The sequence below is a fragment of the Rhagoletis zephyria genome, unplaced genomic scaffold (genome assembly GCF_001687245.7).
Source record: "Rhagoletis zephyria isolate East Lansing unplaced genomic scaffold, Rhagoletis_zephyria_1.1 Rzeph_scaffold_00132, whole genome shotgun sequence".
Classification (NCBI taxonomy): domain Eukaryota; kingdom Metazoa; phylum Arthropoda; class Insecta; order Diptera; family Tephritidae; genus Rhagoletis; species Rhagoletis zephyria.
In genome coordinates, this window is record NW_016157216.1 from 125,826 (window position 1) to 143,652 (window position 17,827).

The 17,827-nt window shown below is 37.5% G+C and overlaps 1 protein-coding gene across 4 annotated transcripts in view; it reads left to right on the forward strand.

Moving 5' to 3' along the window:
- Positions 1-14,254: 14,254 nt before the first annotated feature.
- Positions 14,255-17,827, forward strand: part of LOC108381117 (uncharacterized) — a 312,228-nt gene continuing 308,655 nt past the window's right edge. For 3 of the 4 annotated variants that reach the window (XM_017637535.1, XM_017637543.1, XM_017637527.1), the window contains exon 1: positions 14,255-14,561. In XM_017637535.1, the coding sequence (XP_017493024.1) occupies positions 14,349-14,561 (213 nt within the window). In that variant the 5' untranslated portion in view covers positions 14,255-14,348. The remainder of the gene's footprint in view (positions 14,562-17,827) is intronic. The other variant, XM_017637552.1, reaches the window with a different exon arrangement.

The window sequence follows — 17,827 nt, forward strand, 5'->3', positions numbered from 1 at the left end:
TACCTGCGATACAGCACGGTAGGAGAGGGGAAGAGGGTGGGAAATAAAGTCAATTGACCTTATTACCTGTCAGCTAATTTACCTAATTTAATTTCATGGTCTTCTTGGCTTCAGCTCTCAATATTATCTTTAAACTTATTATAATGTGGCTTTTGTTTAATATTCTCTGTGTTGCTTATGTCTCCTAGTAATGTTACAAGAATGATAGAATACAAAATTGCGCCGTCCACAATTGCGTGTAGTAAACAAAGAATAGAGACAAAAGTAGAACGAGTTGAAACTGTCAAAACAGTTCCTTTACAGCGAAAAACGTGTTGTAATTTTGATCAATGCAAAAATATTGCATTTTTCATCTAATCTATTGGAGAATAGTGAATGTTTTAGTGCACTCCATGCTTTGCAATTATGGCTGCTGCAGCAAACGTTTTAGTGCACTGCTTTGCTTTGCAATTAAGGCTGGTGCCACAAACTGCGCCAGTATCTGAGTGGGATTGATTAGTTAACTTGCTAAAGGAGGCAGAAGCGATATGATTGTGATAAAATTCTATCAATATAATAATAAAAAAAAATTTCGGGACGGCTTTACCGGGCCCTATATACACAATTTGCATCGATTCGTCGCAGCGCTACACTTGCATCTACGCATAATGAGATGGGGCACGATGACACACTTCATGGAAGCACAACAGCGCGAATTGGAGCCATGTCGCACAAGTTACACACTCTTCAATTGAAAAATCACTAACAAATAGCAAATTAACACGATTTTTTCACTAATAAATCAAATTTCTCTATGCCACTGATTTGTAAACAAAAGTTTATTTACGAGTTACCACAACTGTCAAAATCGGCAAAACCAAAGTAGCGGTACCTCTGACGGCGCCACCTTTGTTTCGCTACACCGTGGTAATGTTATGAATGATGGAAACAGTCTGGCCATGTCGAATATTTTATGTGGTAGGCAGAAAGGGTTTAACAACGTGCACTTTAATTCACGTAGCCTTAATAGTGTTAAAATTGACTTTATTAGGCATGTCTTTGAAAGCTCTTCCGTAGATTTTGTGTGTGTCTCTGAAACCTGGTTTTTAAATGATGTGAGCGATGTATGCTATAGCCTAAAAAATTACAATATTGTCCGAAATGACAGGGACAGGGAAGAGAGTTGGTGGTGTGGCGGTCTATTGTAAGAGCTACATTGACACCAAGATTAGATCTCAAGTGGAGATGGCATTGAATACATTTTCGTTGAGTTGTAACTACTAATGCTTTGGTTTCTTGCGTGTATAACCCACCTAAGTCAACTCGTCTCACACCGTATTTAGAAATTTTGCCGTCTCTTGTTGTTAGGTATGTCAATAGTGGTATTCATCTAAACTAAAACGATAACTTTATCAAGCACATATTCCAGCTGCATTTTTTGTAAGCGAGTGACAAAAGAACGCTCAACTCGGGTAAAGTTTCCTTTTAGCTACTTAAGCAACCCTGCTGGTAGCTCACAAGACCCATGTGATTGGTTCAACGGGATTTACACTCAATAAACAATAGAAATTAGTAATTATGCGAGGTATTTGCTTAATATATATACTTATTTGAAATATAAATCATGTATATACGAAAACAAAAATTTTCCTCTCCACTTTCCCATTAACAATTCACAATAGGGCATTTTTTTCACTTAACAACACTACTCTTCAGGTCGCGTATTTTTTAACCGACCTGGCTGAACTCGGATAAATAGCCGAGTTTGTGTTGTTGCTTTGCGTGTATTTCGTCGGTGGCAGGTAACAAGATCAACGGAAACAAAGTCAATTTCCCACCATGGTGCGAAATAAAGTCAATTGACATTATTACCTTTTCAAAAGCGAAATGAAGTCAACAAAAATTTATAAATAAAGTCATTGTCGCTATTTTCTCATTCAAATGGCAATAGCGACAACAATGCTTCAATTATTTCGATTCGTAGAAAAAAATGTTGTTCTTACAATAAGCATTGCCCCGTAAGTGTTGGTTTTTAATAGATGAAAAAGGTTATTGCCAAATCCTCAGTGTGCTGCTATTAATCCACACACAATCATGAACTACAACCAATTCATTTAATTAAAAATTTAGAACTATGAATATAGTAAAACACGATGCGAAAACCCAAACGAGAAACGCAGCTGGAATACGAGAAATATTTGAAGAAAGAGTGTAGAAATGATCCATAACTTGCAAAACATGTTTCGTTTCCACAAAAATAAAGCGAACACTATTAAATTGAAGAAACAGTCCATGTCCAAAAATCGCGGAGGAAAACTGAAGGAAGTCTGTGTATTGAATTAGCATATTTTCAACGAACTCGGAATGTCTGAGGTGAAAAAGAAACCAACCTTTCTATAAGGAAACAATTATAGAAAAGGAATTTTCTAACACTGTATTCATGTCTCCGCCAGCAACTTGTGACGACATCATTTAAAAGCAGCTAAGGAGACCGACGGGAACCCCAGCCCGTAGTAAATGATGACGGAGTCGACGTTCCACCGCCTGATTATGACGAGGCTGAAAAACAACAAAGCCGCAGGAGCTGACAGCCTACCAGCTGAGCTATTCAAGTACGGCGGCGAGGAGTTGATAAGGTGCATGCATCAACTCTTATGCGGAATATGGTCAGATGAACGCATACCCGACGACTGGAATTTAAGTGTGCTCTGCCCAATCCACAAGAAAGGTGACCCCGCCATTCGCGCCAACTACCGCGGGATCAGCCTTCTAAGCATAGGTTACAAGGTCTTATCGGGCGCATTGTGTGAAAGACTGAAGCCCACCTTCAATGAACTAATTGGGCCTTATCAGTGTGGTTTTAGACCTGGCGAATCCACCATAGACCAGGTATTCACAATACGCCAAATCCTGGAAAAGACCCGCGAAAAAAGGATCGACCCTCACCACCTATTTGTCGACTTTAAAGCCGCTTTTGACAGCACTAAAAGGAGTTGCCTATACGCCGCTATGTCTGAATTTGGCATCCCCTCAAAACTCATACGGCTGTGTAAAATGACGTTGAGCAATACCACCAGCTCCGTCAGAATTGGAAAAGACCTCTCCGAGCCGTTCGCCACAAAACGGGGTTTCAGACAGGGCGACTCCCTTTCATGTGACTTCTTTAATCTGATGCTGGAGAAGATAATAATAGCTGTAGAACTGAATCGCTCAGGGACAATTTACTACAAGAGCGTGCAATTGCTGGCTTATGCCGGTGACATCGACATCATCGGTAACAAAAACCGCGAAGTCTGTTCTGCCTTTTCCAAGTTGGATAGGGAAGCAAAGCGAATGGGTCTGGTGGTAAACGAGGACAAGACGAAGTATCTCCTGTCATCAAACAAACAGTCAGCACATTCGCGCCTTGGCACCCACGTCACTGTTGACAGTTAAAATTTCGAGAAAGTAAAGAATTTCGTTTACTTGGGAACACCAATAATAATGTCAGCATTGAAATCCAACGCAGAATCACTCTTGCCAATAACAGGTCTATTCTGCACGTTACCGGAGATTTTGTAACCGGAAAATTTTATTACCAAAAAATGTTACCAGTTCTTGTCACCGCGATTCTAGGAACGTTGGTAATGCAGTAAAAATATTCAGCGATTCAGCTATGAAGAATTGTGCAAATTCTGGCATTGCATATTTCACGGGGCAATACTTTGTCACCAGCTTACGAAATGGTAACAAAATTTACCGGCTACAAGAGTACACAGAATGCGAAAAGGGTTTAAAAATTGACAGGAACTTTATTTACCGGTTACAAACTTTTTATTACCAGCGCAGAATAGACCTGTAAGTGCTACTTTGGACTGAGTAGGCAATTCAGGAGTAAAGTCCTCTCTCGACGTACGAAAACCACGCTCTATAAGTCACTTATCATGCCCGTGCTGGTATATGGCGCAGAAGTATGGACAATGACAACATCCGATGAGGCGGCTCTTGGAGTGTTTAATAGAAAGATTTACTAGGAAGATTTACGGGCCTTTAGGCGTTGGTGACGGCGACTACCGCAGATGATGGAACGATGAGCTGTATGAGCTTTACAACGTTATGGACATAGTTCAGCGAATTAAAATACAGCGGCTCCGCTGGCTTGGTCATGTCGTTCGTATGGACACCGACGCTCCAGCTCTGAAAGTATTTAACTCGGAACCCGTTGGTGGTAGCAGAGGAAGAGGGAGGCCCTCCCTGCGATGAAAAGATCAGGTGGTGAAGGACTTGGCTTCACTGGCGTGCTTTGCTGATCTCGGCAAAAATCGCTTAGGCGGTTACAGCGCCAAAAAAGAAGAAGAAGGAGACCGACGCCACTATTTACAAGATGTCACATTCAACAAGCCTCTGTGCCAAAATATATCGAAACCGAGATCATGATAGTTAATTGATTGGCTTTCACACACTTTGGAAACACAAATTATATGCTTTTTAATAAAAATAGATCTACCTGCGATACAGCACGGTAGGAGAGGGGAAGAGGGTGGAAAATAAAGTCAATTGACCTTATTACCTGTCAGCTATTTCGTCATTTAAGCGAGTGTTTTTTGTAGCTCGGTTGCAAAAGAATGGACCTTATCGAGCTCAGCATTATTAATTTTATACTTTTAGCACGTGGATAAAGAAATTTCCGAATTGAACTCACTAAGGGCCGTTTGCACCATGTCTAGTTAACGCTAACTGGAGGTACATCCTTCAGTTGAGCACGTTAACTGCTTTATCGATCACATGTTATATGATGGGTGTCGATAACGTCGATAAAGATGTTTAACTGGGAGTTAGAATTAACTAGACATGGTGCAAACGGCCCTAAATGGGAAAAAAATATATTTAAACAATATAATGTCCATTTGATTAAATTTTTACCATAAAGGCGATTTATTTAAAGCAAGTTAAAATAAGCAATGGCAGAATGTCTGTGTTTATATAAATTAATTTATCAGTGCTACCAAACTATGCGTCCAAATTATCAGTGAAATAAAACAAACAGAACGGAACATAAATTGAACCAGATCTCTATCAGAATCATATCGTTGTTGTTGTATTTGCATGCAAAATTTTTATTCAGACCCCGATTATTGCCCAAGAAAACGCATGTAGTGGTGCGACAGAGTTGCATTGGCTTCAGTTTATCAAGTGTATTCAGTGAAATCGCTGAACAAATTTATCAGAAATGTGTAAACGAGTTTCTATCCAAATTTTGACAGTTAATTTATAAAGTTTACGCAATTAGTTTATACAATTTTAATGCATTTATAAGGTTCGAAGAATGCCCTTAATATTGTTATTTGTGGGGACTTAAATGTAAACTTTCTTTACCGTGAGTCACTTGGTTTCATTGAGGCTGTAGCAGGTGTTGGACTCTCTATTGTCAATAATACGATACCCGCTCGGTGAGAGAGTTCTGCCAACCCTAGTTTCCTCGATTATTTTATTTTCTCTGACCAATCTTTAGTCAGAGTCAGCTATTAAAAAGAAAAATAGATTACATCTTTTTTGGAAAAGATATCCCTCCCAATCTAACTGAGAAGCCTTTAAGAGTGCACGCAATAATTGCACTAAGATTATCACAAAGGAAAAGCTGAAATACTTCGCTTCGAAACTGGATCCTGCCCCTACTCCCTAACTGTCATACCTAAACAAAAGCGTCAGCGTTGTCTGGCTGTCAAAGCTAGGCGTCAGAAACCGCTCCGCCCAACGCTTTTGTTTAGGTATGGCAGTATGTTTTGTGGCATAATCTGGAGCTGGATGTAAATTAAATGTCAGTTGCTACTCCTACCTCTCTTTTGCTCATGACGAGTTCCAGATATATAGGCACAGCATTTGTATTTGTAGCAGTTAGTGAATACGACGCAATAAGGTGCGCGCTAGGTATCAAGTCAGAAGCGACAGGAGAGGACGGTATCCCAATAAAGTTCATTAAGATTGCCCTACCTTACGTTAATGGCACTCTTAGGCACATTATCAACCATAGCATTACGACCTCTTGTTTTCCGAATGAGTGGAAGATTGCATCTGTAAGTCCAGTGGCCTATTGGTATTTTACCTTCACTTTCAAAGATTTTGAAAGCTTTGTTGGCATGTTCATAAACACAGCCTAATTTCCCCTTTATAATCCGGATTTAGGAAAGAACATAGCTGCTCAAACGCAATGCCAGAAATTGTTGATGACATACGATTGTCATTTGACAAAAATCTATAAACACTACTTTGCCTACGTGACTTCTCAAAAGCATTTGACTCTATTAATCACGTCATATTGTGTATTAAGCTTAAGAGTATTTCGGATTTGGAAAGGATTCCTTGAAGCTTATGGGGAGCTACTTATCTGACATATCCAAGTGTGTACGAATCGGTACAAATATCTCTAAACTTGAGTCGATTTCCTCGGCGGTTCCTCAAGGTTCAGTCCTTGGTCCTCTTTTATTCAGTTTGTTCATAAACGATATTTTTCTCACATGTAATTTTGCAAATATTCATACCAATGCGGATGATATTCAGATGTGTCTATCTAATAACTTTGGAAATATTGATGTATGAGTAAGCCAACTTAATTGTGACCTGGCTTGAGCAAAGGTCTAAGGATAATAATCTTCTCCTGAACTCTTGTTAGTTATACATATGTATTACCAATTGCAAAGAAGAATCTAATGTCATACCCCATTTAGTTATTGGTTATAAATGGTTAGTAAAGTTGATGGTACTCTAAAAATTCTACGCCAAAGTGCAGTATTTACGCCCATTACTACTAGGTGTAGGTTTTCACTTCAATTGATAATACCATTATTGACCTATTCTGAGCTGGTTTACAATAAATTAGAATCTGGCTGACTTCCAAAACGTATCAACACAATGTTTGGAAGCTTTTATACTGCGGTATTCGAACTGATTGTATATGCATACATTGAAACCATTTACATTGTGCATTTTAAATAGTCAATGAACAATTTTTCTGAATTTTTCATTTTTAAAACACCAATGGTAACAAATAACAAACGAAGCATCCACTTTGTTTCTGATATGCTGATTGGTCTAGCGAATCGTTTCGATAACTTTTCGGATGCGTTTTGGAAAATTATAAGCTGTCAATATTTTGTAGTTCGGCGTTATGGAACATTATACTTTGTACGTATGCAAAGCAGTTGACGTTTCGACGTTAGTTATCTGTACTGTCCAATCATGTCACTCAGTACGTTTACGGATTTAGAAAATTTGACCACATCTCGAAGTGGAGGACGAGTTTGCTGGGATGTGAAATACATGATTACCAAACGGCCAGGATCTGTATATTTCTTTACCGGCTTATCACTACCAAGTCGCCTTCTTATCTTTATGACAAGCGGATATTCCCAAAATCTGAGCACACCAGAGATCTTATTGTACCCAATTTCAATTTTGCAACATCGACTAGATTGTTTTTTATAAATATTAGTAGAAGTTGGAATTCCATTCCGACTGCACTAAGAGGCAAATTAAATAAAAGCAATCATAAAACTTTCATATATACATACTTCTTTAATAAGTAGAATTAAGAATTATTTATTATTTACATTTTTACTTATTTATTTTTTATTTTTGCTGTAAAATGTATATCTTGTGTAATCTCTAATATATTCTATGTCCTCTTCATACATACCAATTTTTGTTGTCCTAAAAAGGAACACAATTCTTATTGTACTAATGTAAATCTTTGTTGATAAATAAATTCAAGATCAAATTTCAAACACAAATATACGTTTGAGCGAATCAGTTGATGCATTTTTCTTCACTAGACTGTAGCAAAGAAGGGTCTATGCCCGAGTACGCATAACATTCGTGACATTCGGTAAGAACGATGAAATATAGAGCCACTTCATACGGACAGCAACATTAAGCTTCGAATTAACGTTAACCACTGAGCTATGCACACCCCGTAAACTCTTGTTGCTAATTCATTTTCCTTATTCAACCAACTACTATCAAGTGCAGCTGATTTGCCGCTATTTAAACTCGACAGCGTGGTTGTTGTTGTCAATTCTATACATCCATTTGTTTATTTGCTTTATTTCATGATCCAGCTACACAAGATCTGACAAGATGACGCAAAAGAAAAAAGTAATTTTCTGGCTGACGTTTGTAATTTCGGCGCCATGTTATTTTCTTTGAAAAGCAAACAAAGAATATGAAGCAATTGTTTGCGCTAACCAATTTATAATTTTTGTACGTGTTTTTGCAACCAATCACCCCGCACTTCATTTTAATTACATTTGCACAAAAAGTTTATTGAAAATTGCTTAGAACTCACCGAAATAAACCACCGACAAAATACACATAAAGAAAGAAGCAAAACAGAAATAGCAAGCTTTAAAATTAAGAACGTCGCATACTTTTTTCTCAACTGCTATTACAAATGGCTGCTTCTCAACCGGTCAGATCTTTTCTAATTGGTTCATGGCTTTATTGTATAGTTTCAGGCAGGCTCTTCCTAAACTTATGGCTTATTAACATTTTATTTTTAATATTGTTATTGAGCTTTGTACCACGATTTTTTAATAGGAAACATTTAAAATGCAACAAAGTCTAAGCGGTAGAAGCACACAATAAAATTGACAAATACATAGCTTAGGAAGAGCCTGCCTGAAACTGTACAATAAAGCAAATAAGCAAATGGATGTATAGAACTGACAACAACAACCACGCTGTCGAGTGTTAACCATTGCTTCAACTGCGGCTCAGCGGAGCATTTAAGGAAAAACTGTAAGGCAACAAAATGTTTTAGGTGCAAATGTAGTGGGCATATTTCGAAAAACTGTCCCCAAGTCTCAAAAAGTATACAAGTCGTGAAAGACTGAAGGCGATTTAAATATATAAGCTTAAACAATGTTAATTTCAGTTTCTTGGTTGACAGTTTACTTCACTTTCAACAAATTAGATTTATTTCCAAAATAAAAAAAAATTAAAAAACAAGTGATTTATTTAACCGAAATCAACTATATTTGCTAAAATTCTTGTTAAGTTGTAAGTATGGCAAAGCAACTTTTCGCAAAAAGCTAATAAAAAAACGCCTAATAAATCTCCGATCTTGTATCGGTCATTTGGAGAAGTCATTTTGATGTTTATTTTCACATGTACAGTTGTATAGTACGCAGAAATTACTGGTAAGGTAAAGTTTCATAAATATTTAGTAAATATTTGACGAAAATAACAATTATGGTATAACTTGCATACACCTTAAATTTTACACCAAAAAGGAAACATTTAGGCTTTCTGCACGTTGTACGTCCACTCATAGTTGCTTCATCGTCACAATCATGATGCAACGATTACATGACGACTAAACTTTCGGACACTCGGTCTCAATTAATTTGGCGTCTGAAAATTCGCGTAACGCAAGTAATTTCTGTTATCTTGGTTGATGTTTTCACAAAATTTTTACAAAACCTGCAATTTTAAAATTATAAACTGTGCTGCAATAAGTCTAGAAATAATTTTTCCTTAATGTTTCTTCTTTTCTTTTCCTGAAATGTTTTTGTGCACGTACGCAGAGACTATTTACAATTTCGTCATATTTGAAAGTTAAAACTCTCACACTTATTGAATTTTATTGCAATTATCCACTTTTTAATAATTTTCACAGATTTTATGCAAAAAATACTAGTTTTTATGCAAATATTCACTTTTTCACTAATTTTCCCCCATAAAATGTAAACAAACAATGCGTGCGCAACGATTAGCAAACGACATTGCCGTACTTATCCGTTTTTGCATCTTCTACGATTTGCCGATAACTAGCCGATAACGACAATTGTGCAGATCTCCTTTGAAATCGGCTCAAAATTTCAGGGCGAGACGATAACGCAACTATGATTGGACGAAAAGCGTTCAGATAGCCTAAGTGACTTAGGTTTTAACACTGGAAAGTAATGTCATGACAATACCAATACATGCACACTTTTTCACTTATACATGCATACTTTTCCACTATTCTCAATCACTGCAGTGATTATTTTCAAGGCAGTAAATCAGACAATGATGTGACGTATGCAGACAATAAATTTGACGGGCTGTCCGAGAAAGAAGAAAAATTCATAACAAAAGTACTAAAATAACACAAGAGACGCTGGTGTGTATGTAACTTTGTCTATTCTATATAATTATTTAGTTTTTAGATTAAATAGCTGGCGCGAAATGCGTATTATAATACACCGTTCACGTCCGACATTTTGTTCAAAATGAATTGTCATAACTATTGTCAGGGCGCATACGACACGGAGACAATTATTAATTGTCTGGGCAGCATTGTCTAATGTAAACGCGCCGTGAGTAACAGGCGCGTGCCTTCTCCTTTAATCCAATCAAACAACAAACGAGGGCAAAAGAAAAGGCACGTCCTGTTACTCACACTCGCTGCAATTATAACGAGTTGTCCCTTATTAGTCCGATTCATAAAATGTCGCAAAGTGGAGTATTTGGCGAAATGCCTATTTTGCGAACAAAGTTGAATGAACAACCTATCGCAACTCCGTTTCGCAAATGTAAAATTAAAAAAAAATGCCGCGCGTGGTTTAAAAGAAATTAATATATAATTGAATAGCAATGTCAAAAGAAGGTAAATCTATAAGAAGGGACAGCTCGTTACTTTGAAAATGTGCCGCGCCGGTTTTGACCGTTTCTGAAACGTTTGCAATAGGAATTCGTCTCCGTTTTAACTCTGTCCGCGGCGGATTTTTTATTTTCGCCTCGAATACGGAAAAGACAATCAAAACAGAAGAAAAGCGGCAAATGTGAATTTCTGTGGTTATTTTGCACAAGTGGTTGGAGAAATGTTATTTAATCTAGAAAATATATAAATTAAAGTGTTAAATATAGAATATTCAGTGCATATCTAAAAGACGAAGGTGCTTGTATGTGAAAGTGTCCATATCAATAATAAAATAAGTTTGTAATCGCAAAGTGTTTGTCAACAAGTACCGATTGTTGGCGTCTGTGGATAAAAGTGATCATTATTTTAAAGAAAATCAGTGTACTTTTATATAAAAATGCATTAGTTCAATAAGAAATCTGTGCATTTATATATGTGTGTACTTATATTTTGTTTTCATCAGGAAACACATTTGAAGAAGTGTGGAAAAAGTTATGTTTCGAGCCATTTGGTGGATAAAGTGTGTTTGTGGCCGCATATTAACAAAGCTAATGTTAATTATATACAAATTGCATTAGTCTACTATAAAATCTATGCATTTGTATATGAATTCCCATACGTTTTGTTTTCATCGGGCAAGAATAAATATTTACCAATTTTTTGTTCATATTCACGGAAAAAAACGCGTAAATTTGAAACATAAGTTGTCTCCGTCTTTCTCACATCCTCCGCCGAAACAAACGCGTAAATGTGGAACATAAATTGTCTCCGTCTTTCCCATGTCCTCCGCGACGAAATACGCGTGACATATTTACGCGCATACATACGTACATATATATGTACGCTTACAGTAGGCTGCACCTAACATGAACATCCTGAAGCTCAATTCTGCTTTTTATCGAAAATTTTGTAACCAGCAAATTTTGTTACCAAACATTGTCACCACTTCTTGTAACCGAAATTATAGGAACCTTGGTAACGTTTTAATTTATTCAGCATTTTAGCTATGAAGTTTTGTAGAAATTCTGTTGTTGTATATATCATGGGGCAATATTTTGTTACCTGCTTTTGAGATGGAAACAAATTTTACCGGCTACAAGGGTGCGCAGAATGCGAAAAGGGTTAAAAAAAGAGAGATGTATTTTCCGGTAAAAAAAAAATATTACCAACGCCGAATAGGTTAATGTACGATTTTGTGTTTGAAGCTTTTCATGATAGTAAAAAATATTTGTGTTACCAAAGCAGAATAGGTCTGTATGTATACACTCACTTATACATGCTTCAGAGCTTTTCAATGTATGATTAAATTTTTAGAATTCTATACATGTTGCTCGAAGTATTTAGAGTCATCTGTAAACAAATCGTAAGCGATCGGTTTACAAAAATTTTAAAAATGATGACCGAAGCTGGTGAAGGCAACCATGTTGCCAAATTACAATTGTTGTAAAACCATTTATGTATGTGATTTTAGAAGTTTTGAGTTTACATCAAAATATTATGGGCCATGTGTTTTTTATTAAAATAAAATCTTAAACCACTAATTGATAATTTAAAAGTTAGAAGGAGCACGGCGATTTAGAAGTTTAGATAAAAAGTGGCTAAACTCGAGATAAATTATTTTTTGCAAACGTCCTCAGATTTTACTGCGGAGTTGCAACTTTTCATTTGACTGTCTGTGATTTCTTCAATTTTACATTTTAGAATATTTGTGGCCCTCTGGCACAAGTTGCGCTTGTGGGCGATGAGTTTGCAGGGAGATGTATGGTCATTGAATTATGAATGAATGAGTCTGACCTTGAAGATATGCGCATGCGTTTATGAATGAATTTGTTATTGTTGTATTTTAGTCGCATATGCGTATATGGACATACATACATACGTCTATTTGCATGAATGCATGTAGATTTGTTAGGACGGAAATCGCATGAGTACATTTATACAAATTGGTGTAAATTATTTATTGATTTGAAATGTTCACTTTATTATTACATATATTTGGGCAATTCACAAGGTGTTGTGAAGTTATATTTTCCTAACAAAAGTTGTGTTAAAACACGACGGTTGTGAACACCTGTTACGATTATTTATTATATCTCAGCACTTAACCTCACATAACACCGAATAAACATAGGTTGCAGAGTTGTATCGTCATGTGTTATTTTTCTTCACAAAACAATAACAACATTTTTACAACTGTCATGAAATATCATGACTTCACGACAAACACGACAAATACGACACCTTGTGAATTGCCCAATTGTATTTGTTAATTAAAAGGTATATTCATTCATAAATAACAACTTTACAACTTTCATATTAAAGAGGAAGTTTGTAAAGCTCTTGCATAGCGAATGCATTTAATTTGCTTACATTTGTTTAGAATTACAAAATAAAGAAAATCTACGCACACGCGCATGTTAAATGACCACGGCAAATAAACAAAAAGCGTCGCGGCCATCTTGTTTGCTATTTCATTTCTTTCATTCTATCATCGGTCGCTCTTTCTTAAACGTTCTTTGTCGCCGCGAAATCTAATGTGCGGCGAATTCATTTACGAAACTTGATGTCAAAACGGACGCGAATGCCTCTTGCAAACCTTCCAGACTCACTCGCCACACTTCAGCGAGTTGTCTCTTCTTATAGATTTACGATCTTTGGTAATGTATAATTTAAAAGTATTGTTCTCTTTGCAAACATGTTTACTTGCCGACAAACAACATTGAATGAAAATCGGCAACCGATCCTCTAGTGTGTAGCGAAACGAGTTGAAACCGATTGCTCCGATCTGGGGATCACGAAACTTTGAAACGATACTCGTTCAAACGATACTGACAAAACGACCTCGTAAAAACACTGATTTATGCATTTGTGTTGCTGTTACGTATTACTATTATATTACATTTACATTGGACCAAAATGCGTGATTTGAAATCAGTCATTTGAAGGTGTTTACACTGCTTGATCCGCATTTGCTTTGACTTCTCATCAAATGAAAAGGGAAGACAAAAACAAAATGTATGTAAACAAACACTACATTTATTATATTGTTAACGCTTTTTGGACACAAAAAGGCAATTATTCTTTGATTAAACTAAAAATGTGTAAAGCTCTTGTATAAATTAACAATTTTTACACACAAATTTCAAAGATTTATTTATTTCGTTGTGTTTGTTTTGTGTTTGAAAAATTCCAAATGTCAAAGACAAACCAAAGCTTTTGTGGAACTTTTGTTTCTGAGTGCGTTCAATAAAATAGTACGGCAATTGGAACGCATTTGTTTCGTGATTTTGTGTAAATGCGTCGAAATGCGTCATTCTGGAAATGTGAATTTGTATGGAGAAATGCGTGATTTGGCCTCGCATTTGAGGTTTCTCGCCCAAATGACGCATTTGGGCTCAATGTAAATGTAATATTACTGTTACGTGAAGCAAAACTGGAATCCAGTTGACGATGCAACACAAGCGATCAAAAAATTTTTGGTTTTCGTGAAGCAACACAATCTCGACACGATATCGTTTAGACGATTGTCGTCATACGTGATTCATGCCCTATTGCCTGTCTGTAGCACGCTTAAATGATATGTCTGTCGGACTATCGATAGTACCTAATTATAAGCGATACTAGCGAAAAATATATGTATAGATACTATCGATAGTTTTGCATTTTTAGTATAATTATACCCATACCTCTTGTTTACAAACAAAATATCAAGATGGAAAATAAATTAGAAAGCGCCGCAGTTGCGCCCATAACTGCAGGTGTGCAAATAGATTCATTAAGCAGTACAGGTTCTTCGATTTCTACTAGCTCCGCATCAATTTCTACAAAGACGGCATTGAATGACTGCTCTATTGCCTGGATAACTTATTTAAATGCGTTAAACAATTTATGTACGGCTGGAAGTAAATTGGGTAGCGCGTTGACGGTAAGAAAACAATTACAACCGACTTCCCACTCTGATTTGGGTTACCCGTCGTACGGTTTACCGGCACAAAATATACGTACATATCGTCGTTTAAAGTCCAAAACCGCGTATCACCGTTCTGCAAAACCGCGTAACTAACATTGCCAAAAATTGGATTTGCTCACCGAAGCTCTTGGCTCAAGCCTTATCCATTCGTTCTGAATCCGTAATTATCTAGGTGGGCTTTCAACCCCCAAAATTGGTCCAAATTTTGGACAGAGGGTACCATTTGATGCGTCTGGTCCCCAAGAACAAGAACCCGAAAGCGGAAATTAACTTTTTTCACTCGATCAAAAGTTATTAACAAAAAATTTTGGGGATTGAAAGCCCAACTAGGTAACTACCCTAAAAACGTAGACCGATAGTACTTTTTACGCTGATTTCAACTATATAAACATTATTTAGAGCAAATTTTGTACGAACACAATTGTGGGGTACTCTATAAATTTGTACAACGATTTTGGGTTGCTGTGCCCAAACGCGTGAAAAATATCCACGACATATCTCTGCCAAAGGTGTCTAGCCCGCCTTCTTTAGCAAAACAGAAAGGAAAATTCTTTTTTTTTTTTTGATTGTTGAGAGTATTGAATGGCCGGACACTCCCACACGCCAGGGTGATCGACGAACTTAAAGCGTTTCTCTACACCATTGTTGTCGACTTTCAGGGCTTCGGCTTAGATACACGCCAATTATAAAATATCTCCAAACAAAACAAAAAAGGCAGAAAAATGCCTATTTCCAAATGTGCAATTAGCATAAAAAAAAAAAAATTAAATCAAATCATATCAATCCCAACATGCCCTGGGGTCCATACTATTTCACATTTTAAGCCACTGTTATTGATAGTGGAATGTATTCTATAATGTAGTTGTCGGATTCACATTTTTACAACAAGCTACACGAAGACAAACTATCAGTAAAAATGACAATTTTTTTAATGTTGTCCTCAACCGCTATGTCAACTGCTTTGATAATAGCCAACAACTCACTAAAAACAGATGAGGTCTTAAAATTAATACTGAAAATAAATGTCTGCTTATGTGTCACATTATAAACTGCGCAACCGATGGAGTCTTCCCCACCCGACGCATCAGTGGCAAAAATTGTAAACTCTTTCCGTGTACCTATGTACAAGCCTTCTATACTCCACTTGATACTGCTCTTTAGGGAAGTTCGCTTTATTACCCTCAAGCACCCGTCTCCTAACTCTCAAATGCTCACTTTTATAAAACTTTGTATACGTGCAAATATTATTGAAAATCTCCTTAAATTGATGGTAGATTATCGAGTAGCTGGAATTATTCTTTTTATTACCTTTAATACAATTAAAAACTTCCGGATTTACAAATTTAACTTTTATCAATTCACGACAAGTTAGAAATTTTTCCCTTTCTCTAGGTTCAAACTCATTAGCTAGTACATATATATTGTGAGTCGGGGTGGAGGGTGTTAAATCCAAACACCTTCTCAGGGTATTGTTCTGAAAAGCTCTAATTTTTTGCTCCACAGACTTAGGATATATCATGAACCGTGGTTCTAGCCACCTCAATTTTGGTTGGTTTGAACAGATTCACGGCAATATTCGGCATTACCCCAGCTTTAACTGAGGTAGTCGATTTGATTAACTTTACATTATTAGATGCATTCTCTAACAGCTTATTATAATGTGCTTTAACACACAAGGACGCCGTAAGAGTGCGACCTATAAACTTAATTTGTTTAACTTACTCAATTGCCTGATTATTGACCTTCAAATTGATCTCTTTTTTTCAGTTTTTGGAAAACTATAACTTTGGTTTTTTGTAAATTAATAACAAGGTTCTGCTCAAGCTTGACTACTAGTCTCTTAAAATCCCAATCGTGTATCAAAATAAGAAAATCATCTGCAAATTGGTATACATCAGTCCAATTATCCTCACATAAATGTAGGGATCTGGTATAAACATTAAATAGAAGTGGAAAGAGGCAGCTACCCTTTCTTGTAAGAAGGACCTAATCCAGTTCACATACTTGCTTTCAACTTTAAAATCATTAAGAATATAAGACAAAGCCAGCGTCGGCACACTATTGTACGCATTACTAATGTCTACTACAACTGCCACAACTTTTTGATCTCTATCCTTGTACACATGAATATTTTGTAAGATTTCGTTAAAACACATGGAGGCAGACCTCCCTTTGCGATAAGCAAAGCATCTGTTCGGAAGCACGCCCTTTTTAGCTAAGAAAGGGACCAATCTGGCCTTTACCATTAAATTAACTGTTTTAAGACAACCGGTATTAAAGAAATGGGTCTATACGTTCCCACGACAGCCGATTCTACGTACCGGAATGACTCGGGTTTTACCCGGCCGAGGGCTGTTGTTTCGGCGATCTAACCTCGTTTAGGTCGGCGAAGTATCTCAGAAGTTGTTCATCCATAGGGCTACATTCGCTACGTATTCTTCTACTCAGGGCTGGCATCGAGTCAAACCCAGGGCCAGAAACCTACACCTGCTGTGTATGCCGGAGACGATTACACCACAACTCCACCTCAGTCAAGTGTAATGCCTGCGAGGGGTGGAGTCACCTCAGCGTCTGCTCGGGACTACGGACACATCGACAGTGGACCATGACGTACGTGGTCCCCTGTTGCTCAAACGGAGCAGCCTCCACGACTAACCTCAGTCCACCCGAGCAGCCTCACACAGTCACCACAGCACAACAACATAATAACACCACAGACCATACCACAGCCACGACAGACCACAAAACAAACACAACCGCACCACTACCCACACGCCGCCGCCAACAACTCGTGGTTCCCCCTACAATCTGCACGGTATGTCAGACCACTATACTCCGTAATGTGACATCAGTCAAGTGAAACACCTGCCTAGACTGGCAGGGCTTTAGGGCATGTTCAGGTCTGCGTACCACACGAGATTGGACTGGGAACTTCGAGGGCCCGTGTTGCGCAGCTCGGTTGTTGTTGTTGTAGCAGCATACAAATTCCCCAAAGACATTTTGGGGAGTGTTGCTGGAGTGACAGTCTTTGGCCAGATATAAATCTGGGTCGTTCCGGTTACGTAGACCCGGTCGCAGACCTCAACTGCGACGCCTCCCGCCATCACCACAGCGCGGCAACCATCACAGCCAACAGCGGTAGCATCGTTCCCACGACAGTGGGGTCTACGTAACCGGAACGACCCAGATTTATATCTGGCCAAGGACTGTCACTCCAGCAA